Here is a 25,598-nt window from a genome sequence, read left to right as displayed (position 1 = left end):
AATAGATTGCTATCAATTACACAAAATCTCTCTCTTCTTCTCACTTCTATTGGAGCAGGAAATATATTGAGGCTCCAAGATGACGTTTTCCCTGTCGCTCTTAAAGATCTATATTCTCAATTGTTCAAGCAATCAATGCCAAGTGCGTAGCATCCATGTCCCCAAGATGAAAATCCCCTCCACCCTTGTTCGGAAAGAATTTTACTTCCCATTTCTATGATCTACGGGGGCAAGGGCCTTTGCCCCCCCCAAAATCAAGAGTTTGCCACCCCCACAATTCTGGGGGTTGTTTCAGCCTAGGTGTGGTGTAGTCACTATATCTAAAGACCAGTGGTGTAACTATCAGGGGGATGAGGTGGATAGGTCCCCCTCAAAGCCACAGAGAATTTAGCAGTATACATACTAGTGTTTTCCCTCTTGTGATGATTTCCCTCGGAATTAAGAGTGAAAACCAAATTTTAAGCTCCGAAATGATGTTAAATGTATTTCCTGGCATGTCATTTTTCAAAAATTTTCCCCAGATCCCCCAGGCTAAGGGAAAATGTTTGCCCCTGAGGCCTCCCCATCCCCCCTAATCATATTGCTAGTTATGCCACTGTTACGGACAATCAAAGATAAAATACCAGGCAGGAGTAAAAAAATCAAATTCATCTCAATACAGTCCAATGTTTATTACATAAAAACATGGATAAAATATGTTCAAAAGAAGACACATTATGAATGCATATGTGCCCTGCATACTGAGAAGATAGCCACAGGGTCAATCAACTATGTAGTATTGGTACATGTAATTTACTCAAAATGGCAAGACACCTCAATCATGTGTTTTTATGGTGGAAGCACTTAATAAGAAGACATAAGTGACTCTTAATAAAAATCTAAAACTCTTATATTCTTCTTCCTGCACGCAACTTCATGCAGGCAAATAAATATCTTTAGAGCATTTATTATTTTCACAATGGGCCACTAAGACATTTAGGCCTCATTACTGGAAGCCAAGAGTTTGAATATCTACAGGTACATCTGAATATACTTCTACTCCCATCAGAAAAAAGTGAGCAAATGCAATTAAATAGTGCACCAACCATGGAGAGAAAACAGTCTTACACCATGGAAAGAAAACAAAAAAAACAGATCAACAGGTACAATAAATACTTAGAATAAATGCTATTAATAATGTACACATCAGACCAGAAACACAAATGGTTATTAGCTTCAAGAGGATAGTAAGGCAATTAAAAAATACTACCTTTTCTTCACCCTATATATATATCATGACTGAAATTGCTTTGACTAGGAGGGAATATTAAGTTATAGTCACTTAAAACTCCTTCATGACTGAATATGTATATACTGAATTCATGATTTATGCTCAAAATTTCATCACTAAAATAAAACTAAAAAGTACAATGCAGACCACATGAAGTGATTCTACAGCACAAGTTCCCAAAGAAAAGATGACAGATTCCATCTCTTAAATGAAATAACATAAAAATATATTTAACAGCTACCTAGAGAGATTCAATTGAGTTGGCTAGCAAAAGTAGTCACCGCACAATAAAACAAAACCATTTTATTAGGGATGGACGGATCCTGCATTTTTCTCGGATTCGGATCGGACCCTAGATTTTTAGAGCCGCATCTTTCGGATCGGATATTTTCGGATCCAAATGCATTTTCCTGCAAATCTGCTATTAAACAAAGTAATTATTCAAGTTTATTCTGGGTACGTACAATCGAAGGAATGCTTTTTAGATTTTAATATTTTTATAAATTAAAAATCATTTTTATCGGTTTTCAAGTTTTTTTTTTTTAACATCTTTACATGCTCAGGACCTAAACTGTTTCGCTTGGGTTTGGAAATGAAAATAGGAAAAAATCTTCGGAAAAACCACAGACCAGTGGTGTAGGACAAGAATCGCATACGAAGAGAGAATCGGAACTATTTCCACCCCAATGGGGTCTAACTGCATTCACTGAAGCTATTATTTAAAATTTCGGATCCAGATCCGATGTCTTCCGTGACTTTCGATCCGATGAAGGGCAATATCCGCAGATATTTGGATCCGAGGTATCCGATCCGACCATCCCCACATTTTATGAAATTCACCAAATTTTGCAGCTTATAAGACACAAGGAGGGGATCAGGGCAGATAGGACAAGGGTGGGGGCGATAGGAAATTAACTAAATGTTAATGGATACAAATCCTGGGTAAATTCAGGAACACACCCATAAAATTTTCCCAAAATGTAAGGTAGTCCAGAGAAGAAAACTGGCCCCAATACCTAAACTTTGTGAAATGCATGTATCTGTGGCTTAGTCCAGGGTTCTACACTGCTCCATACAAACAAACCCGCAGATTTAATCAAACATTTGGTGAGCAGTAACTCTTCCACATAGTATGGTCTCCTTTCAACATTTTCAATTATACTTATTAGTATAGAAAAGATAGTCTGATCTGTGCACTAACTGCTGATTTTAATGCCATTGGCATCTGGTGGTAATATTTGTGGTGTACTGGCTACCTTGTGCATGGTTTCTTGAGTGAAAATTGGTAACCGACAATTGAAATTGAGTTTCAATGATTATGAAGAGCAAAATAAAGATTGAATAATGTGTATGCAGCCTTGATTAAACATTTTCAAATATTCGTGACATTATTTTGAGAATTTTTGGGGGCAATTTCAAGGTATTATGACTCTAATAAAAATTCCAGCTATGAATTGGTCACTTCTACATGAAATTCCAGAATCTATTAAGAAGAGCAAGATTGGGTGAAGTGGTATGTTATTGGGGGGTTATCTCCCAAATAATTCAGGTTTGAACGCCTTCCTGCTCATTGCTAACACTGACTGCAAACACTGACTCTACCATGTCTATCTTGCGGTAGATCTACCACTAATTCATCTTGCTGCCTGCTCCAACAGTTGTTATTATTGTTTGTACCACTATCTTAGGTTAAAGCTATTGGCAGCAAACATGCTATTAGTCATTACTTTTTCAATTTATATCAATGAAATGAAAGTCAACTATGAGAGGTAAATGTAATTACAGTAATATTCAGCAAACCATTTTTAACTGTACTAACAGGATAACCTCCATAATTCACATTCAACAAACGTACCAGCAATATAGGTACACCTTACAATTTCTATAACACAAGGGAAAATATTAGACCGGTAAAATTCCAGCCACAAACTGACTGGTCACTTTCCGGTGAAATTTCAATATGTATCGAGAAGTGTAGATTTGGATCAAGCTATACCACAGACCTTACAGATTTTACTAAGAGTAATGACTGTCAAGCTAGAATTTTTTACATTACACAATGTTCTCATTAAACTAGTGCCCTGAAAGCTGCAAAATGTGGTAGTTCCTCGAAGTGAATTGGAAAATATGATAAATTAATTTTATTAAATGTACAACCTTAAGATAACCACCCTATGAATTTTTCAGTACGTTAGACACCATTCAAACTTACAGTTAAACAAAAGTGTTATTCCCTCCCCATAAGGAAACAGAACACAACAGAATATTATCAGTCATATTGCTCTACAAATAATGCTGGACAACACTGAAACTCCATACAACTTTTGTATGATAAAAAGCTTCTGAAAAAAATAATAAGTCAGTCACAAAAGTTTAAACAATGTAGCTTATGACTCAACATATAACTGTGGGATATCCTTTAAATATCAAGAAGTCCTTCATTTATTTGTACAAAAACCTGAGAATGAAATGACATAGCAGTTAGCCTAAATTAAGCATGGTCTGAGATTTGTGCTACCAACTTGTTTCTACAAAAAATGTTTCAAGGAAATATACATGGTAGCAGACAAAGTTACTCAAGATCATATAACTTTGGATGAGTCATTTAGAGCCTGATGACTCATAATAGTTTAACACAAAGATTGCATAAACATTATAAAATATATTAAATAAATATACCACCACTATGTGACTAGTAAATATTGTTATAAAGGTGCTTTCCCCTTGAAAGCAATAAAAATAAAATAGGAATAGTCATAACAACCACTGTAAAAATGACGTACAGTAGAAAAAAGAAACATATTTGTCACTAGTGAGATTAAACAAATAAAATTAAAAATAAACTTTGGCCGAGTCATTTTTACAGAGCTGTCATCATTGAAGAGTAAAATTGTAATAGAGTTTAAAAGAAGAAAAATTATGATGAATTGTTCAGCAAATATCTTGTAAAAATATGTCAAAGACTGCAGCGAAAACTTTTGAGTCAGAAGCTACCAATTTTCATAAAAAGAGTTCAGTCAATTGAGATTATAAAAAAATCAAACTTCTATTTTACAATTTCTAGTAAGATGGTTATCACTTAATTGAATTACATCAGTACTTCTCCATGAAGAGGCAGAAGTGAACTGCTGCATCACTACTATAAAAGCATGATTAATTTGAACAATTATTCACTACCACTCGAATTTTTGACCAAATCTTAGATTGTTATGCCCTAAAATATATTTGAGCTCCCATGAGAAAGAGTTTTTTGGTTGGTATTTAATTTTTCATAAAAAATTATTAGTCTCAGTAAAAAAAAAACCACGGTGCAAGCATTCTTCATCCATACTCCGATCCGATTGTAATACTCAGTGGCCCTGGATTGATGTAGGTGTCATGGTACCACTGGTTTGTGTCAATAAGTACTGCAAAGAAAACCAGTAGAGTTTATCCCAGACAGGCAAAGGGTACAAATTCTTGAATATATAATAGTTTTTGTATTGTTCTAATTAAAAAGTAATCAGAAATAATATATGCTGAAATTTATGCCATTTCATGGCACTGATATTCATTAAATTTGGCAAATTTATTCACTTCAGATTGATTAGCCATTTTATAATAAATTAGGTTAATGGATAGTAATTAAAATTTTAGATGTCTGTGATAGATCATTGCTGAGATGTCCCAAGTGAACAGTTCACCTGGTATTAATTTGGAATGAACGCAAATAAATATTAGTGATGGGCAAAGTCGGTTGTTTCAGTGATGTGGATCACACACAGTTCATCATTCGTTTGAGTGAAACAATCATTGATGATCAATCGTCGGTTATGACCAATGTCAATCATGACCTTTGCCAATTGCTACCAATGTCAATATAGTGACTAATGCAAGTGTGATCTGTATCAATGGCCACTGATATTATGCAAAGCACCAAATTAAGCAGGAATATCTAAGGGGCACTAAACTATAAAATTGACAGTATAATACCTTTTAATCATCCCATGGCTTGGATAGTGTTTGCTGGAAAGTTCATTAGTTGGCAAAACACCAACAAAACCCATGCTTTGTAGTTTTTTGCAAAATTAATAAGTGGCAGCATAAGTTTAGACCAAAAGATGAATTTGGTCACAAATAACCAAAAGAATTGTTTCATTCATCAGGGCGATTCTGTTCATCGATCGATTGAACAAAAGATATTGATCACTCACATATCATCACTAATTCATATCATACACCCCTTTACGTGAGCACATACTAATTGTTAATGACATCTTAGAAGGTATTATTTCTACAGTTCCACACCCAGTCAACAGAACAATTATGGCCACAATGTGGCCGAATTGTGGTTTACCTGTGGCCAGTGGTGCAGCGAGGGGGGGGGGGGGTTTGGGGGATAAACCCCCCCCCCCCCCCCCAGAGCTCTGAGATATTTTTAAGTTTAATCCATTTTACTTAATGGATTAGTATTACTGATAGGATAGAGTTAGGATTAATCAAATATCCCTCAGAAACCCGTAAAACTCCATTTTGAATCATTAATCTTAAAATTTTTCTGGTGAAGGGTCCCCCAACTCCCACTTACCTTGGTGGGTATGCAAAAACCCCACACCCCAAAGTATTAATTGCACCTAAAACCCCCCCTAGCCTTAATTAGCCATAGCTGCGCCTCTGCCTGTGGCAACTATAGCTAAGGCTAGCCACAGCTTGCCGTATTATGGCCCGACTGAAGGTGCCACACGGCAAGCCGTAGTTTGGCTGTATGTTAAGCCAAATGCTATGGTAAGCCAAACACATGTGCAACTATGGCAACACTTTGGATCGTCTCAGGAAGGCCAAAGATTGGCAAACCAAACATTTGTGAACATAAGTATATTACGATATTTAGTGATTTTTCCGGTTATTCTTCCACGTTTATCCATTTTGTTGGACAATATTTCACCAACGTTCCAGTTGGCTTCCTCAGGTCCACTGAAGTGACTTAGTCTTCAGTGGCTAAATATCATCATAATCTCCGCGGAAGCCTACTTGGAAACATAAGTATATTACTGTTGCTATTGATACAGATTTGTTGGTGATTTATCAAAATGGAAGTTGGTTGATTCTATTGATAAAAAGAAAGTGGACTATCCATACTTAAGCCACATTATGATGGGCCACACTTTGGCCACAATACGGCCAAAACCATTATGGCAACCCACCGTGGCCACAATTGTTGTGTTGACTGGGACAGTAACAAGCTGGAATTGTTCTGTAATTGTAAGCGTGCAATTTTTACTCATCAAATATGACGAGATTAAAGCACATACCTATGTCTCCTGCATTGACAGTGACACTGAATGCGGTGCAAACATCCTCACACTCTGGTGGTGGTATGAGTTTCCAAGTTTTGCTACCTGATATTTGTGCTTGCCAAGATGGCCTGCTCACATAGTCTAACTGTAAAGAAAAATGTACATGGCACCATGAAAAGTGACATAAGGAAATATTTGTACATAAAATATAAGTACCATGGCATTCACCAAATATGCATGAAAGTGCAAAATGTTTGAAAAATACATAGTTGAACATTGCATTCTGAGACAAAAGATGTAAGGACATGAAATAATGTAGTCATCATCATATTCACTGAATATCATTACAACAGGATTAACTTACGAGTATTTCTCAATGAAGGATACAGGAAATGATCACTTGCAAATTTAACTGAAATTTATACGCCCGAATCTTTTTGTTCCAATTCCTCTCATTAATAAAGTCTACAGTAAATGCATATTGTCATGGTAATATTGGTTACCAGGTAAGAGGATGATGGTAGATATAGGCACAGATTCATGGGGGATTGCAAATGAAATCCCCAACCTTAAGGAATATATACTTATTCTCTATCTAGATGAAATAAAAGTTAGACCATAATTTGAATAACAAATCAAAGGAATCATATGGTAACATTTTTAATTAAAAAATATGAATATGATGATAGCAATACTAAATACTGCAGAAAATGGCAAAAATAGACCCTAATTTCAGTAGGGGAGCCGTAACATTCAATTATATTAGTCCCAGAGAGGACTACCACTATGTAGCAACTCTAAGCATTGATTTCCCCCTTATATATCGACACTTTCACTGCAAAAACGCTCAACAATCGCCCACCAAATCAAAGCTGCTCATCTAGTAGCCCAACAATACGAATCCGCTCAGCTAGCAGTGTCCGGAGCATAGACGCTCACATACTAGCTTGGAGAATAGGAGATGAGCGTTTATGCTCCGGACACTTCCAGCTGAGCAGATTCATATTGTTGGGCTACTAGATGAGCGGATTAGATTTGGTGGGCAATTGTTGAGCGTTTTTGCAGTGGAGGTATCGATATTTCCCTGGGTACAGAGCCTACAACTCTCATAAAACAAGCAGCATAAAATATACAAGAGGGTAAGACTTCGTGACTGCTCATCAAACCTGGCATAAGGAACTGTGCCACTGGCTTCCTGCTGGAATTTCATATAAAGGAAAATAAAATGGGATTTACATGTATGCTTGCACCAACACCATAGCCACCCATGAAGACCCAGTCAATAGCCGAGACCTCTGAAGACTCAGGGAGGAAGTGAGGTCGCTCGTAGTGCTGCCGGAGAATACTCGCCACTTCTGGATGGCAGTTGCTCCTGTGGGAGACAAAAATTCAACATGAGTAATGGAATTATACATGTTGCACTTCTACTAAATCTATCTCAATAAAATAATTATCAAAGTATAGCTTAGAAACATCAAACGCCCAAACTAAAGGCCGTTTTACACGGTACACGGAATTGCGCAGGTTAGAGCTGCATTAATTTTTAAAATGGCATGGAATTGCGCACCGTTTTTCCTCCCTTTCTCTTTGTCCTCTGCTTTGCACCCTTCCCTATGCCCTTTCCTCATTTTCCCTCCTCTTCTCACTTGAGAAAGATGGGCTGCGTCCCATCGAAAATTTGTAAAAACAACCTTTTCCCGTAAGTTCCCCACTTTTATTTTATTTTTCGTTTTTCTATCAATCTCGAAGTTTTTTTGTGTGCCCACCCTAGGGCAAGAAGAAGTTCCTGTATATATTATTTTATAATGCTCGTGTGAATTTCAAGTGTAAAATTTATTATCAAATAAATATTTACTAGCAATTATAAATATCAAATGGCTGCGTTTTCCACTGTCCGAGATAAATGCAAAACAGGAGCACCTTACTTCATGGGAAACAAAAAAGTAAAAAAAAAAAATAGTACGAATGCAGATCACATGGAGAAATTGATAAATTAAAAAAATAAAAGAAATGTTATATAGACCACTCTAGAATGTAAGATGCAATCATAGAAATTTCATTTGTTAAATGAAAAGATAAAAAAATTAAAAAATCAATATTGTTCAACTTTCAGGAGGATGAATTTAACAAATATTAAGCCTCTTTCTAAAATAAGAGAAATTATATTAAAGAACATGGGAATTAAAGAAAAAGCACTAGAAAAACACTTGAAAGTATAGTCTCACGCTCAGTGGTTCAACCTGTGGGTTAGTTTGTATAGGTGAGGGTAGAGCTCACCCTATACTAAGGCAGAGATGTTTGAATGTCGCCTACTCAGGATAAGGGGGCTATTCCTTTTCCCTGGGCTACCTAGCACACACAGGATTCTTAAGGCATGTTAATTCCTTTAAAATTGAATTATTGAAAAAAATATTGAAAGGTTTTGAGACGATATACTTAGCCGCGTAGAAAAATTTACCTGTCTTGGAAATGGTATATCGGGTCTTTCTGGGTTAAATATTAGACGACTACGCTAGCCTTCATTGCAGATGCATTTTCGCTGTGCGAAGTATGTAACCAAAAACCTACGGTTAGGACATCGATTTTTGGTCGAAGTGAATATATCTTAGCATTGGGTTGAGGGGCTCGACCCCCCCGAAATATTAGGAAAATTCAGTCTTAGTTTTACCCCTTCAAATAACCACCCACCCCAGTAAACCCCTCAGAGAAGCACGCAAGCCCCTCTTCCCCCAAACAAATTTCTAGCTACACCCTTCTTTCCACGAGATTTTCTATTTCCTTGGCTAAGAAAGCATGGCAAGTATTTTTTCAAAGATCATCCGAAAATTTATTTAGCCAGCGAATACGATTTCTATATTTTTGTTACAAATAATCTATATTAAAAACCTAGCAATAATAAGTATTTTAAATGTGTACATGTTCTGAATTGTCCTATACGTGTATTCACGACGTGGTTCAATGAAATTTATTATTATTGCTATTGAAATTTTTATTTCTTTTCTTCAGACGTTCTGTCTGAAGAAAAGAAATAAGAAAGACCCGATATACCATTTCCAAGCCAGGTAAATTTTTCTACGCGGCTAAGTATATTGTCTCAAAACCTTTCAATATTTTTTTCAGTGATTCACTTTTAAAGGAATTAACATGCCTTAAGAATCCTGTGTATGCTAGGTAGCCCAGGGAAAAGGAATAGCCCCCTTACCCTGAGTAGGCGACATTCAAACAATCTGTAGATAATTATAATTTTGCGATCGAGATGTGGGTTTGGAGAAGAATGGAGAAAGTGAAGTGGACGGAGAGGAGAAGCCACGACGAAGTGCTACCTGACGACTATATTTTGGTAGGTGAAGAGGGTCAGCTTGATGAGATACGGAGGAGACAATGCATGGATGGAGCGAGTGCTTAGCGGGGAGGAGATGTTGAAAACAGAGTTAGAGGGTAGAATGTTAGGTAAACGAATGTGGTGAGCGGAAGATACTCTGCGTGGCGGAAAAGGAGGCGTGACGCTACTTTTCCCTCCCTGGGGTGCGTGGGTCCAAGGAGCATTTTCGAGAATTCGAACTTCTCTGGACCATGCACTGAGACAGGGGCGCAGCTAGGAATTAAGGTTGGTGGGGGTTTAGGTGCAACTAATACCGGGGTGTGTTGGGGTATGGTATACCCATCAGGATAAGCGGTAGGTGCGAGATTAATTAATTGCGGAATTTTAAGATAAATGGTTCAAAACGGTGAATTTTACGGCTTTCTGAGGGATATTATATCAATCTTTACACTATTCTATTAGTAATATCAATCCAATAGAGTAAAATGGATTAAAGTTAAAAATTTCTCTGAGCTCTGGGGGGGGGGGGGGGTTTATCCCCCAAACCCCCCCCTCGCTGCGCCACTGCACTGAGGTACTCTACCCCCGCGCTCCTACCCCCTTCCTGCCACCCGCACCCCCAGGAAACTAGTGCATATAGGTCAGAAATTCTGCGCCGGGGGGGAAGTGTTTAGTGCTTAGCGTTTTTCCGAGAGTTCTTTTTGCCATCGTTCGGGAGCTACTGCGGATCTCTACTCCGGGGGCTCTTTGGGACCTTGACGCGGGAACTGCGGTAGACCTCGAATGACGACAATGGCGGACCTCGAACCGGGAGCGTCCAGGACCCCGACCGTCAGCACCGCCTCTCTCTACTCGCCGCCACGTAAGTTTTATATCCCAGACTTCGACCTCCGTGTGCGCCAGCCTCAAACCCCCCCGGACAAGTGCAAGATTGAAGTTTAAGCTCCAATAAAAGTCGACTCGATTACGAGTAATTGTATCACGCTCCTTTCGGTAACCTTATCCCGTAAGAGTCAATGTACCAGGATAGATAACACAGGCCAACAAAAAAATTTTGTTTGAAAACTTTTTTTACTTTAATAGCTGATCTTTATAGATTTTGATGTGCCGAATCCAAACCTGGCCATAATTTTTTTGTATCACCCATAGTTTCCAAGCAATATATATATTATTTAGCCTAATACCCCAACACGGTATACAGGGAAATCAATGAAACACTGTGTTAATCATAAAATTGTTTGTATTTACTGTTCACTACATCGTGATAAAATTGTTTGTATTTACTACAGCGTGATAATACAGGGTTCACTTGTCAACTGGAATTGGTCTACATTTTCTTTCCCTTTTTTCCTTGAAGCTTCTTGTGCAGCTTTTTCTGAGATGAATCGCTTGCTGAACTTCTCGGTGAAGTACCAACAGTAATCCCCATTATCTTCGTTCATTAGACCTACTTTTTCAATTTTATTATAACTATAAAAAAGCTGTTAAATTATAAAATTATTGTTTGATTTCATAAATTTAACTGTAAAATGTGAATAAATGGTGGGTGATACAACTTTAAAACCATCATATTTGGATTCAGCAACTTTAAAAACATAAGAATAAGGTATTTTCAGTAAAAAAGTTTTTTCATTGTTGGCCTGTGTAATCGACGCCCCGTCGCGACACGAAGGAGAGGAAGGAAGTGAATAGGATTTTTTTAGATAGAATGGAAGGGAGTAGGGCTTATTATGAGTTGAAGAGGGAAGTACATGAAGGAAGGGGAGGCTGCCAAAATACTTTTAAGTGCTCCATGGAAACCTATCTTAACCGGTATAATACTTAAATAATAGTAATTTTACGAAACCGCATGCATCAACACTTAGAATGAAGAAAAACCAATTCGTTGAATAGTATAAGGACGTCATTCCCTCGCGTCACAGAACCAAGAATCAAAGGAAAAAAATCACTTTCTTCGATCACCAAAATATCGGCACGATATGCTATTCTCGCTTGGTCTCCTGACGTCAGCGAGCACAAAATATCTCCCATTATGTGGGCAGGCTATTCTGAGTGAACCAAAGAACCACTTTCCGCCTCGATTCACTCGGAGAACTTTCGACTCGGTATGTACAGGCGATGCAAATATTAATTACCTCTGCCACTCACGTAGCACTTCGCACTCGGCGGGCCGCACGTTCAATACGCGATAATCATACGAGATTAATTGTTTCATTAAAAGAGAAGAGAACGTCTGAAGAAAAGAAATAAGAATTTCAATAGCAATAATAAATTTCATTGAACCACGTCGTGAATACACGTATAGGACAATTCAGAACATGTACACATTTAAAATACACAATACACTGCGATAATAAAAAATTATTCACAGAATAGTAAGCCTTCAACAGTAAAACTCTTTTAATTTTTCCTTAAAACTTGGAAGACTCTTGGTGTCTTTAATATTAACTTCTTTTGTATTTTTTTGTAAAAGCCCACACTCCAGAACCATAAAATAGTCTCGACAGCACCATTATTTCAGAAATCCTAATTTTTGTTCTTTTTGATTAGAGTTTATAATAAATAGTTTCATTAAGCTCGAGTATGACCTGTCAGCTGCTGCAAGTCGGGCGTCTATTTCTATCTCTTCTATGTTGTTGTTTGTTAACAGTGCTCCTAGAAATTTGAATTGGATGTTTTTTAATTTATAGTGCAATGACAGTAGAGAATTCTCTTCATCATCATTTCTGGTTATTGCCATTTAATTTGTAAATTACTAAAACTTTTGGATTAACCCACGCATTGTATCTTAAAAGTCGACGTTGCTTCCCTTCTGTCGGGGACCTCTTCAGGACTAATGACAAAGTCTTGAAGAGGTCCCCGGCACAGGAGAACTTTCATTAATTGACAACATATGGACCGCGAAAGTTTGAACAACTTCATGTAATTTTTTTGTCTTCGTTTCGCGGTGTATAACCGGTTTTAAACTTATGCTATCACCTTCACTCCTCAGAATGCATGAAAGTAAACCTTGCCAACATTTAAATCTTACAGATCTCAAAAATATAAAAAAATTACCTTTGATCCATGGCCATGCACTGAAAATGAAGAGCACGAGCAACCTAAAGGTGGCTCATTAGTACCGTACTGTGTTCCGGGAGCACTTAATTACCATGAAGGAGAATTTCCCGAATTAATGTGGCGGGAGGGAGAAAGTTAATGAGAGCCGGAAGCATAGAAATGATGGACGCACACCTTCCACGGATCAGGGAACCCTACCGTGCGTGAAAAATTAACCGCCCCGACAACAAACCCCGAGGCTGAAAAAGCAGGAAATGCCCTTTTCAAATGCCCCCCAGCGAGTCTCCCATTAAGGCAGAATGGATACTTACGAAAACTAAAATATGAATACGCCCAATGTACAAAAGGCCGGCACGTAGCCAGAAATTTGCTCCGCGGAGGGCTTCAGTGGTTTGCGGGTTGCCTTTACTGGTTATTTTTTTGTCAATAGGGTAGTTTCCTTTATCAAAGAAAACGAAATACATCAATGCTATTCGTTACCCACCATTAGGGTTTTCATAATATACAAATTATTTGGTTTTAGAAATCCCGGTTAAAATGAATGGCAATGGTTAATTTTAACCTCATTTGAAAAAGGCCAGATTGGCGCCCATGCGATGCCACTCCACTTGACGTCACAGGGACCTAGTTTCTATACGAGCAGATAGGAGTTATACATCGTCTGAGATTACCAATGCATGCATGAGTCACAGAGCTCAGGGAAACATCTCTTAATAATCACTTATTAAAATTGTCTAAGGTCGGAAAGTTTCCTTCGTTTGATAAGGTAGTAATAATCCATATTTAAGCAAAGCGCTACCTTTTAGCAGGGTACTCTGCTACCTGCTAGCAGCCTGATTCGTATCAGCGCTCAAGCCTCGCGTCAAGGTCACCTCACAGGGCGGCAGCGGGAACCAGAATGACGTCACACGGACTATTCCCATCATTCCTACTTAGCCGTCGCGTTTTCGCGCGCTTGAAAATTTTCACTTTTCGTTTAATCGCGAAAAATAGATATCATCATTCGAAAATCTAAGAGCGTGAGCGTACTCCAGGAGTAATAATCTTTCGATTAAGGCAATAAAAAAATAATAGGAAACCACCCTATTCCCACGCATCGGAAAACCATGAATTTCATTAAATAGGTTATAATTATAGTATGCATTATGTTGAAATTATAGTCGTCGTTGGTTTTTACCGACAATGCAGAAGTTATTTTGGCTGGGTTTCCTTAGGAGTTTCCAAAATGCACCTGATTTTTCGAAAAATTAAGGGTATCAGGAAGAGAATTACGTTAGCACAGGAGGCGTTCATGAACCGGAGGAAGGTTATTAGAGGAACAGTATGTATTTTAAATATGAAGAGTTTAAAGAAAAGGTTATTGAAGAGTCTGATCTGGAGTGTAGCGCTTTACGGTGCGGAAACGTGGACACTTATATAGACCTAGAAGATATGGATAGAGCGAGTACTTAGCGGAGAGGGGATGTTGAAAATTGTGTTAGAGAGTAGAATGCTGGGTAAACGAGGGAGAGGAAGGAAGAGAATAGAATTTTTAGATAGAATGAAAGGGAGTAGACCTAATAATGAATTGAAGAGGGAAATCCATGAAGGGATGGGAGACTGCCATAATACTTCTTAAACGCTCAATGGAAACCTACCTTCATCGGTAGAATACTTCCATAATAATAACAAGATCTTGCTTTACCTGGTGATTGGACTTTTCCGGTCATATTTACTGGCGCCACCTAATTTACGGACTAATGAGACTGGCTGCCGAATCACTAACGAGTCCTTGAATACGGGCAAGGTGCTTCAAGCAGGGATGGAATTCTCTTTGTTACTTCGTGAGTCCAAAGACGGAGGCACAATCTCTACGGAATGCGGTTATAGGGTGGGGTCGAGAAACGCAATATTCGTAACAGGCAGTTTTCATTTCAAATCATGCGGGGGTGTGCGATCAACGTGATAGAATTTTCTCGAGGATATATTTTTCCGATAGCGACTATGTGCAATTATCTGAAAGGGGGGCATATCAATGTAAGGTAACATTAAGCAATTTTAAATAAAGACTCGCCATGAACTTTACATTTTAAATATATGAGCGTCATTCTAGGTCAACTCAACACATTTTTTGTCCCTTATGATTTCAGGTTTCCATAAATAGCACGAGACATTTCGTGAAAAAATGTGTTTTGCGCGTATTTTTATTTTTTCACATTTTTGCCAAAAACGTGCCACTAATCATATACTTCCTTCTATTTCCCATCAAAGTTGTCGTAGAGTCATAATTTTTGGCTGATTTCAAAACGAAGACTTTGCGTCAGACAATGGTCACATTAAATTATTCATTTAAAAAATCAAGTATTTATGATAGTACAAGCAAACGGATAGGAAGCAACACGACAGGTGTTAGCGGCTGGTAGTAGACAACTTAGAGGAGGCTCAGCCTCTCCACCTTCACATACACATCTGAATTTCGTAGACTTGTAAGGCCCAGCGCACACGGTTTGACTATTTTACAACTACCGTTGCAAATCGGTTGCGTCTGAAACCAGTTTGCAACTGAAACAAAACTTCTGTCCGCACACGGGTGTACTGGCAAAGGGCTTGTTGTAAATCAGTTGCGTATATTGTGCAATCAGTGGAGTGTTATAATTTACTGCAGTACGTGTTGTTTTTAAGGCCTTGGCTTTGCCGTGTGCGCTTACTATGGCAGACTCAGACGAAGAAGACGTTGTTAATTATTATCAATACCGAAGTCGGCGAACGGTACAAAGAGAGCAATGGGTTCATCTTTATTTGAGCAAGAATGTGAATTCTAGGCTATTTGTAGGAAGCTAGAGAGCTGTCACAGTCGGATAGGAAATTTAAATCTTTTTGCAGAATGACAAAAAACTCATTTTTGGAACCAACAAGACCTATGAGGGAATGGGTTCCTGCACAGGAAAGAACAATGATCACCCTGAGGCAAGTTTAACAACTCGACTGTATTTTCACTAAAAATTACAGTAGCAAAGATAATGAAATGATCAATAGATAAAAACCAAATAAGATTGAGGAAAACGTGTTGACATATTAGTTCCATTAAGACTTTGAGAAAAGGCCTCATAAAAATCTGCACTATGCATTTGACCAACTACATCACGTCCATTTGTGGGTCTCTTGATTCGGGCATAGATGGGGATTTGAGCACTGTAAAAGCTGATGACGACCGTGGCTGCTGATGGTGATCCAAGGCTGAAATGTCATCAATGACTCTTAAAACCTGTCGTTTGAATAGCTTGATTTGTGAATCACTCAATTCTTCCAATTCAGGTATCAAGCTGAGCAGGAACATCTTAATTCCCTGCTGTCTATCAATCTTCTGATTGCTAGTATCTGCCTTGGCGTTTGACAGCAACTTAGCCTTTTTGGCTTTAAAGTAGTCTGCAACTGATTGATCAGCGAGGGATGCAGTTTGGTGTTGAGGTGGATCATCTATAATTGAGGGAGACATTGATGGAGAATTCTGTGATGCATTTGTGGATTCATCTTCTAATTCTTCAACTTGGGTTTCAGAACCTTCATTATCACTAGTTGACGGCTGTGTTGTGCAGGGTGGTGTAGGCAAATTTCCCGATGAGGGAGGAATCACTGTTTTTATGAATGGCAGACAAAACTGCATTGCATTTTCCAAATAGTACGCCTTTTTCTTCCCTCCTGAACCAGTAGGCGAAGGTTTCATTTTTCTCATGAATACTGTACGTAGATTTCTCCACTTTTCTTTGCAATCTTGCGCTGAAACACAAATAAAATAAAGTTAAACTTACCTGAACTTATTATATTTTGTCTAGCAAACGACTTCCTTTCTTCAAGTGCAAGTTTACCATAGTAGTGGAAAGTAGCAGTGCAACAGTAAAATAATCTTGACCTAAATTACAATTTCAAAAACTATAGATTTGTGATGAAATTTTTTGATCTTGCCATTTAAAATTAAATATTTTACTATAATTTTCAATCCCGTTATTATCATTAAATTTTAATCCCGTTACACCTGGTATTTAATAAAAGATATGTAACACAACAAATTGTAAACATTCAAAAAACCCTTTTTTATAACATTTTAAACCCTTTCGCCCCTTTCGTATGACCTAATTTTCTGGTTTTTGGCATCTGTGGACCTAAAAAAAGGTAACACGTCAGTTATGGCAAAATTTAATATATAATATCTTTGTTTACCTGGCAAACCCAATTCAACAGACACCTCTTTCCATGCTTTCTCCGTCACATCTTTCCTTGAATATCCTGGCAGCTTGTAGTTGTACAGAACTTCATGCTTCTCCACTTCTCCAACGAGCTTCATGTTGAGTTCTTGATCACTCATTTTGATATCGACACTATACGGCCGTCAAAATACCACCAAAACACCACGCGGTCTCGTGCAACTGAAGTCTGCAACGCAACTGCAACTGCGGGCCCACGGTTGAATGTGACTGGTTTCAGACTGGTTTGAGATCGTCAAAAACCAGTCGCGTCGTGTGCGCCTCCCCACTCCAATACATCGTCGAGGTCACAAAACAGTTGCGCGCGCAACTGGTTTGCAACGGTAGTTGGAATACCTCATTCACATTACGATTGTTCCAGCGATTGTCGGAACTATCGTGCATTCACACGACGCGTCGTATCCTATCGTTTTTGGCCTAAGCGTCATTTGAAAATTTTCCCTTATTTATTTCGAATTTAATATTTATTTACATTAAATCCATGAAAAATTACCCACAACTTCCGTTTTGGCGCGAGTGAGAGAAATATTATCAAGTTTAAATATCGCTCATTTGAACGATAATCAGGCAAGGGCATTGTTGATTTCAAGATTTTGAAGTGGCTAATAATTTACCTGATTTTCATGAGCTCTTTTCGAGGGTTTCATTTTGAAGTGGCTAATAATTTACCTGATTTTCATGAGCTCTTTTCGGGGGTTTCAGATGAAAATGAACCTATTTTTTCAGTCAGCCATCACTCAGTGATTCAACCGAGGGATGGTTTGGGTCGGTGAGGGTAGAGCTTACCCCGAAAAAAAGCCAGGGACTGGCATAAAACGCAACCAGTACCACGCACTTGGGATTTAAGGGAAAATATCACCTTGTCATGAGCCAGTTTTGAGGGTTCCAAGAGGCTTCACTACCGATATGAACCCAATACCTTACGATCAATAGCCAACCTCTATATCCACTAGGTCGCCACACACACTATTCAGCTACAAGGATGAAGAAAAAGAGTCACGCGTAATTAATTATTTTAACTCGAGGAGACCCGTTTCACACTATTCAAAACCCTAATAAATAAAGAAAAGACATTTGCATTCAGTTACAAATGAGACATCCTTGATTTCTCAAGGCACGTGCCAAATTATGCCTTTAACTGCGATGACGCAGGCTTTTGCAAACGGGCGTCAACGGCCCTTTACCTACCCAACAGAAATCTAAGATACGCCATCGGCGACAAGGGTTGATAGCGGTCGGCGCTAATTGTACAGAGTGAGGCATATGCATTTCAACAACGTTCCGCACCGTTTGGGAGACAGCGAGCAAACTGTTGCCAGCCTCCATGATGCTATCTTGATTCAACGATAGTTCCATCCCACGGCACAGGCTAGATACGCCGCGGCGTCGGTATGCGGACGTTGAATTGCCTTGCTATCCCATTCAGAGAATTTTTGAGCCTCGTCAGCGATGGAATTTTGAGTCTGCAAAGCTCACAGGAAATAAGTGCTAGGGCGCTTACCGGCTTCCGCGCATTGCGGAGAGCACGAATACTAAAAACAGAAGATGCTCAAGTTAGCATCCGGAGGGTGTGCTAAACAATGATTGGAATTTTTCCGATCGGTTTTGATTCCGAATAGTTGATTTCGATTGGTTTGCAAAAGTCATAGAATAGACCCCCTCTGAAAAGTCTTAATGTCAGTAAAAAGCCTTGTTTAAGAGATATTTTCAACAATGTAAGCCTTTAACTACTTCGAGAAATTAATATCAGTCAGTTAAAATATTAAAGGAAATAGCTGCGGACTAGCCAGCAATGCACCTTCAAAAAGTGCACCTTCACGTTAAAGTATGTACATTCCACGAAGAAAAACCATTCACAGACATGCTACTAGGCCATCGTCCTTCTATAGGTTATACTTTTCCCCAAAGTATACCGCAAAGCGCTACAATCCGCGCCAAACTCTTCGCCAACCTTCCATTTACAGGCTAATCGAAACGAAAATCTTATTTTTTTCAAGTACTCAACTTGGTGCAGAAATTTGGCACGTTCACCTAAGCTCTTGAAAAAAATTTTGAGTCGAGCAGTTTCAAAGGAAGATAGGATTTGCTACGGCTTAAGAATCTCCATTGTCTCCTCGCGCGAGACCATGGAACCTTTGTCCTCTCTATGGGTCAAACGAAGTCCACACAAGCTCGCATTGACGGGGAACCTCAGTGTAAGGATCATAGATCGGTATTACGCCCTCCATAGCAATTTGGAGTTAAAAATTTGGAGAGAATCTCACGACTTTAATTAAAATACATAAACTGTACTGGATTCATTGTTATCCACTCGTTTCAATCCACACACACTCATTTCACACTGTTTGTGGTGTGATATATCTTGAAATTGACTCAGTAGTCCGTATAGTCTTCAACATGACGATGTGGACGAAGTAACTAGAGGGCAGCAATATATTTATTGGAATGGGTACTTCATAAAATAATATGTAACATTCAATCAGTGGTCCGTATAGTCTCCAACATGATGTGGACGAAGAAACTAGTGGGCAACAATATATTTATTGGAATGGGTACTTCATAAAATCATATGTAACATTATCTAGAATATCCCCCGATTGTTTTCAAAATATAACCATTCATTTCACATTTATACCGGTTTGGTACTTGAAAGTAACTTTTACACAGAATTATAACGACATAAAAGAAACTTTTAAATGAAAGAGAAAAAAAGTTTAGCTACCAACAAATGATTGAAAGAAATACATGGTCACGTGTTCTTAAGAAATTTGGTATCTGCGTTCCATTCAGAAGTCCTCCGTATCATATTCGGGGCCCAAAACCTCGAGCAAACCCTGGTTTGGGTAAGCTACGAAACATTTTCCTTATTCACAGTTTCATTAGTGGACATCTCCATCACTTGCATACACTCCACCTTTTCCTCACCTCTCCAACGTTAAGGTTTTTTAGACTTCCTTATTTCAATACTGATTCCCACGAAAAGGTCACATAGAGAGTAAATTGAAACATTACCAGCTACTGCGAGCTATTTCCAGATACTATGAGAACTAGTCAATTCATTAAACCCTTCACGTAAACGATATCTCCGCCGGTCACGAGGGATGTATGAACTCGCTCCAAAGCCGATACCATTTTCCAACGTCCGTACTAATTCAATGGAACTTCATACTCGCGTTCAAACCGTGAAAAAATTAATTTCTAGCGTTCGATTGAAATGTGCAGACACCTGAGAGTAAACACGTTTTTGGTTTGAAGAGCTGGTGCAGGAAATTTCATTGTTTATAAAAAAAGGGGGGGCAGAATGAATGTCTTTCAGGACTTGATAGTTTCAAAATACTTAGTCTATCCCTAATAAATTCATTATCTCTTAAAATATCCATGAAGTCGTCACGGAGTTTACCCCCTAATTTGGTAAGGTAAAAGAGAAATAGTAGTCATAATTGAAATATTGACTGATTGTCGAAATAATTCGTTTTTTTCGAGAGAAAGAAGCCTTTCCGTTAGATAGATGTGCAAGGCAATTTTATTTTATCATCAAAAAGCATTCAATAAACTACATGAACGATCCGCCCAGATATCTGACTCACATGAGACCCAGAATGACTCGCGACTCAACCGAGAAGAGAAAGCGTGCCGGAAGTCGCACGTCTCAGACAATTCAACGCTTAAATAAATGGCGAGTAAGCCCCCAGATCATTCCGGGCACGTCCGTCAACTCATGACATTGTCATCTTGACAGAGCGACAGAGAACAGATATATAGATGGAAGACTATTTAGAAGCCTGAGTGGAGTAAGATGGAAGATAACGGGTTTTCACCACCCAATCGCGAAATCAGGGCCAATACATTTCAGGGAAGTTTGTCTGCGCTAGCGAATGTAAAGAGGGGCCCATTACGAATAAAATTTTTAGCTAAACACTGTGTACCACCCGCCGATAAGAGGCAGTTTCATAACGTCTAGTTTAAATTTTCTGGACAGTGAAAAAACGCAATCAAGGAGTACTTCTCTGAAAGGTCGCTAATTTGTCTAAACGTTATTCTGAACTATCAAAATATCATAGACAGAAAGGACTACCAACGTGGAAGAAATAGGAAGAGTTGATGAGGGTCAAACACTGCCAAATTCAATTAGCAAAAAAAGAAGGGCAATGACTGGCCACGTTCTAGTCACTCCGAGTGGATGACAACCTTAATGGAAGGAGTAGTAGAGGGCCATACGAGAGGAGGTAGACCAAGAAAAGATTACTAGTAGGAGATCTTAGCAGGTTGAAGATACTACAATCATTTAAAGAGACCGGCTAGGGGAAAAAGAAATCTGGACGAGGATAACTTTTCTCGGGATTCCCATCGGGTTAAAAACTCCATTTTTGCCGACGTTTCTAGCTCCGACTCGGGGTCATCCTCAGGGCTACTCAATGTTATTCGTGTGAATATGTTATCGAGGAGACAGGGCAGGCAAGCTTTGGCGAACGATTTTTTTCCCCTGCCTCTGGATATCCCGTAGCTAGAATATCCTCTTGAGGGTCATGGAAATCTGGTACCCGCTGTAGCCATTCTGCACAAAGGTCTTCTCGAGGAGTCTCAACTCCGAAATGCCCAGAAACCTTTTACATCCATATACTATCCCGCAAGCCGCCTAAAAAGTCGTGTGGCAGGAGGTTTTCGGGCACCAACCATTTACACAAAAAAAGCAAATGATCAAACAAAATCACGACTAGCATTTTTTATAGTCCTTCATGGTTCGGGGGAAAAACGAATTCCCACATCTATCCGTTCGGAAAAATATCTCTCAAAATTTATCACTTCTGTCGGAGCTGGAAATATATTGGGGCTCTAATGTGGTGTTCTCCGTTTTGTAATATCTACTTGAAGTTTTAAGGAGAGTGAAAACTGCCATTAAAGAGTAACGCGTAGGTCGCCTGTCTATCCGATAATTATTCTAAACTAGTTTGCTTTTGTGTAGCATTCTAACATTCTGAAGTTAAGGTTATGGCTTAGTCATGCTCCGGCTAATGTTAACCAGACATTGTCGAACCGACCCAGTTCGTAGTACTTTCTATCCATCTGCTAGTATTATTTTTCTTTTCTAGTAAGTACTACCTCACTATTTTTAAATTTCACATTTTCCATATTAAATATAATGAGGTTGGCTAATTTAAAATTATTAAACCAACATTAACTTGACTTTCACCCTCATCCAACAGTAATATATTCTATATACGTTGCTGGTAGTTGAAACGCCTTCCACTAATTTGCACGAACTTTTCCATTTTCACTGCAAGGAAAATTTTCAAGTTTTTTTTCTTCTTTTTTAATTTCACATATATTTTATATTGTAAATATTATAAAGGGGGGCTAATTTATGACCAGTAAACCAAAATTTACCTTGACTTCCCTCTCACCCCCACCGGAAAGTATTCTATATATGTTAATAGCCGTTTACACGCCTTACATTAATTTGTTCTAACTTTTTTATTTTCATCGCAAGCAAATATTTCATGTTTTATTTTCGTAAAATATTTCAAGGCCATCGAGAAAGGATGCCTTTGTTAAATACATACTCTGAAGGACGATGTATCACATATTAACAATATAACACACTTAAATGTCTATAATCGAGAGAAATTAAATTTCAAGACTTCTCATTTTTTTAATGTGAAAATTTTCTACTCACTCATAATTATTGTTCAACTTAAGGCTGGAAGGCGATACTTTGCGGAACTTGGTGACAGGAAACATAATACAATGTACAACAGTGTATCTTTTATCATTTTTCCAATTTTTTATATTATTTTTATATATATTACTATATATTATTTTTAGGACCAAATATGTATATGCAAATTAAGGCAATAATAATATATTTAAAATTAAAATTAAATGATATTTTGCTTGCTGTACTGACTACACATTTTTCATTTGAAGATATACTTAAATGTACAATTTTATAAAATGACAATATGATATATCTCAGAAATTTTTTTTACATTGTAACATTTTAAATTTGGTGACTATCTATTTTATTACATGTTGCAAATGACTTTTTTACACCTATATAAAACTATCATTTCAATATATAACTATCAAATGTATTATTTATTTAAACAATTATCATTGTATCCTGATTGCATGTGACTATTTATTTGATTGTATGTTACAAATGGCTATTTTTTTACACTTATGTTAAACTATTATTTGAAAAATGTATTGCTAAATTACCAAATTACCAATAAAATTACCATTATTATTGTGGCAGCTACATATTTCACCATTAAACTTTTCAGCATAAAAGAACACGCATTTTAAATCTTTCCCGAATAGAGCTGAAAATGTATAAATTTTAAAAGTTATTTAGAAGCAACATTGGGTTATAACGGGTTAATGAACAGAGATGCCCACAAACCTTGGGGCGTAGAAGAAAAATAAGTCATAGCGTAGATTTAACGAGATGAGCCAACCGAAAAGCAACCGGACACGTCTAGAAATAATTCGGGCGTGATCCCACCCATCGCTAACACCGCCCAGGGAAGGACTTGGCGCCCCAGTAGTCGGACGTGGGCGAAGAGGCACCTTTGTGTGACTTAGCCGAAGAGCGGCGTCTCATTGGCGCCACGGCTCTTTTTAAAAAAAAGAAGACAACCCACACACCCTCGGGACAGATAAAATAGCTGAAACAAAGCAAACATTTGTCGTACGAATTATTCATGCCATCGACCCTAAAAGCAAGTAGGAGCAGCATGCCATGTAAAAGCGAAGAATCTATTTGGGCCAAATTCCACGATCTTATTGGCAATGATAACACTTCGTGACTTCCACAATTTATTTTTTTTAATACGACCGGTTTCGATAATGAAGTCATTATCAAGTACTAAACAATAATATTAATAACTTGAGCCAGCACGTTCAAGCTTCTAGTTTCGATTTAATACGATTTACTTCCTCCATTCATAAATTAGAATTTACAAGGAATTTTCCACAGATTATTTCATATGACGACCAGTCATACATAATGTAATATCTTCACGTATCTTTTGTATTACCTTAGACCTGAAGATAATTCAGAATTTATTGAAACCGGACGTGAAATTAAATATTTTTTGGAAATTGCGAGTACCTTTTAATTTATTAATATGCTAGAGTTCCACGAGATTAAGTATAAAATATATCTCTACATTATCTTCTCGACTTAAGTTTCAGTAATTTTACTTCCTACCTGATTTTTTAAACCACGGCATAAAGAAGATTCACTAACCCATTCACACAATGATTCAACCTGAAGTTTGGTTTGGATATGTGAGGTTAGAGCTCCCTCGGACTAAGTGTGTGACTAGAGGCGTGCGAAGTTCACGTCCCGCGCTCAGGATAGGAGGGGGGCAGTTCATTTTCTTGGGCAAACTCGCGATTCGTCTCCTCTTATCGATATCCGCCAGTAATTCCAAGAAATTGGCCCGTACGCGCTCGTGATCCCTCACCACGAATTCACTCTTTACTTTGTCCATGGCAGCCGCTACGGTTGGTCGTGTTATTATGAGCTTGGATATTTCCAACTCACACTTCATTGCTAGTTCGTGATTTTTCTTAACAAAAAAGATACTGAGACGATGCCCCAGCCTCAATATTCGCCAAACATGGCTCCATGTGATTATTTCCTATCTCCAAAAATAAAGAAAACCTTGAAGGACCGTCGTTTTACAAGCAAGGTTGGCTTTAAAAGAAATCGCTGACAGAGCTAATGGCTATCCCAACGATATAGTTTGAGAAGCGTTTCGAGGATTGAAAGAAGAGCTGGCAAAAAGAGCATGATATTTAATGGGGACTATTTTGAAGGAAACAGCGTTAATACAGACGAATAAATAAATATTTTTTGGAAAAACTAAAATTATCGTTATTTTCTGAACACACCCAGTGAAGAACCCTGCCAATGATAAAAGTATAATTAAACCAACGGAGAAACATGAAAAACTTTCGTTTATTTTCATTCGAGGTGTAGTGACGTGTTCCACCCTTGCACGTGGGATGATGCCTTCGATTAAATCGAGGCATTAGAGTGTGGGCAGAGAAAAAATTGGAAAGCAAAAATCATCGTGCGATTACCACCAAACCGGACCATGACGGTGAAAAGCTAATTGCAAAGTGTTTAATAATTCATCATGATGTTCTCATTCTGCTTCCATATCCGACGCCGTAACGAGATGATAAAAAATAATGACCAAAGCATCAAATTCACGCTGGCAGCTTCAAGATGCCATTAATCGGCTTTAACCAAGTACTTCACTATCCTCCTCAAAAAAAAATAAGAGAAAGAAAACCAGTACATCCCGATTTTTTAATTAGCAACGGATTAAAATTTCATAAAATTTATCTTGACAACACGATGAATTTTAAGGGCTTCCAGAAGGTTATAGCCCACGCTTGTGCATTGAATTGCT

General features: G+C 38.1%; 2 protein-coding genes across 2 annotated transcripts in view; both read right to left on the bottom strand.

The window, feature by feature from the left end:
• Nucleotides 1-3,011: 3,011 nt before the first annotated feature.
• The window catches only part of LOC124169241, an 85,235-nt gene continuing 62,648 nt past the window's right edge, over nucleotides 3,012-25,598 (bottom strand). Inside the window, exons 2-4 of the mRNA XM_046547794.1 lie at nucleotides 7,783-7,918; nucleotides 6,562-6,691; nucleotides 3,012-4,677 (exon numbers count right to left, since the gene is read on the bottom strand). Of these exons, the coding sequence (XP_046403750.1) occupies nucleotides 4,592-4,677; nucleotides 6,562-6,691; nucleotides 7,783-7,918 (352 nt within the window). The 3' untranslated portion in view covers nucleotides 3,012-4,591. The remainder of the gene's footprint in view (nucleotides 4,678-6,561; nucleotides 6,692-7,782; nucleotides 7,919-25,598) is intronic.
• LOC124169242 lies at nucleotides 15,877-17,305 on the bottom strand. The gene is made up of 2 exons (XM_046547795.1): nucleotides 17,126-17,305; nucleotides 15,877-16,684 (listed from the first exon to the last, which is right to left on the bottom strand). The coding sequence occupies exons 1-2, from the start codon at nucleotides 17,268-17,270 to the stop codon at nucleotides 16,044-16,046; spliced, it is 786 nt and encodes a 261-aa protein (XP_046403751.1). The 5' UTR covers nucleotides 17,271-17,305; the 3' UTR covers nucleotides 15,877-16,043.

Source organism: Ischnura elegans, chromosome 12 (genome assembly GCF_921293095.1).
Source record: "Ischnura elegans chromosome 12, ioIscEleg1.1, whole genome shotgun sequence".
NCBI classification, from domain to species: Eukaryota; Metazoa; Arthropoda; class Insecta; order Odonata; family Coenagrionidae; genus Ischnura; species Ischnura elegans.
Note: the sequence above shows the minus strand (reverse complement) of the source record. Positions and strands in the feature narration are given on the sequence as shown.

Excerpts from the sequence above, each read along its gene's own strand:
- LOC124169242 (XM_046547795.1), bottom strand. The coding sequence starts at position 17,270 with ATGAGTGATCAAGAACTCAACATGAAGCTCGTTGGAGAAGTGGAGAAG. Across the intron at positions 16,685-17,125 it reads TGTTGAATTGGGTTTGCCAG|CGCAAGATTGCAAAGAAAAG; the intron begins GTAAACAAAGAT and ends TTTGTGTTTCAG.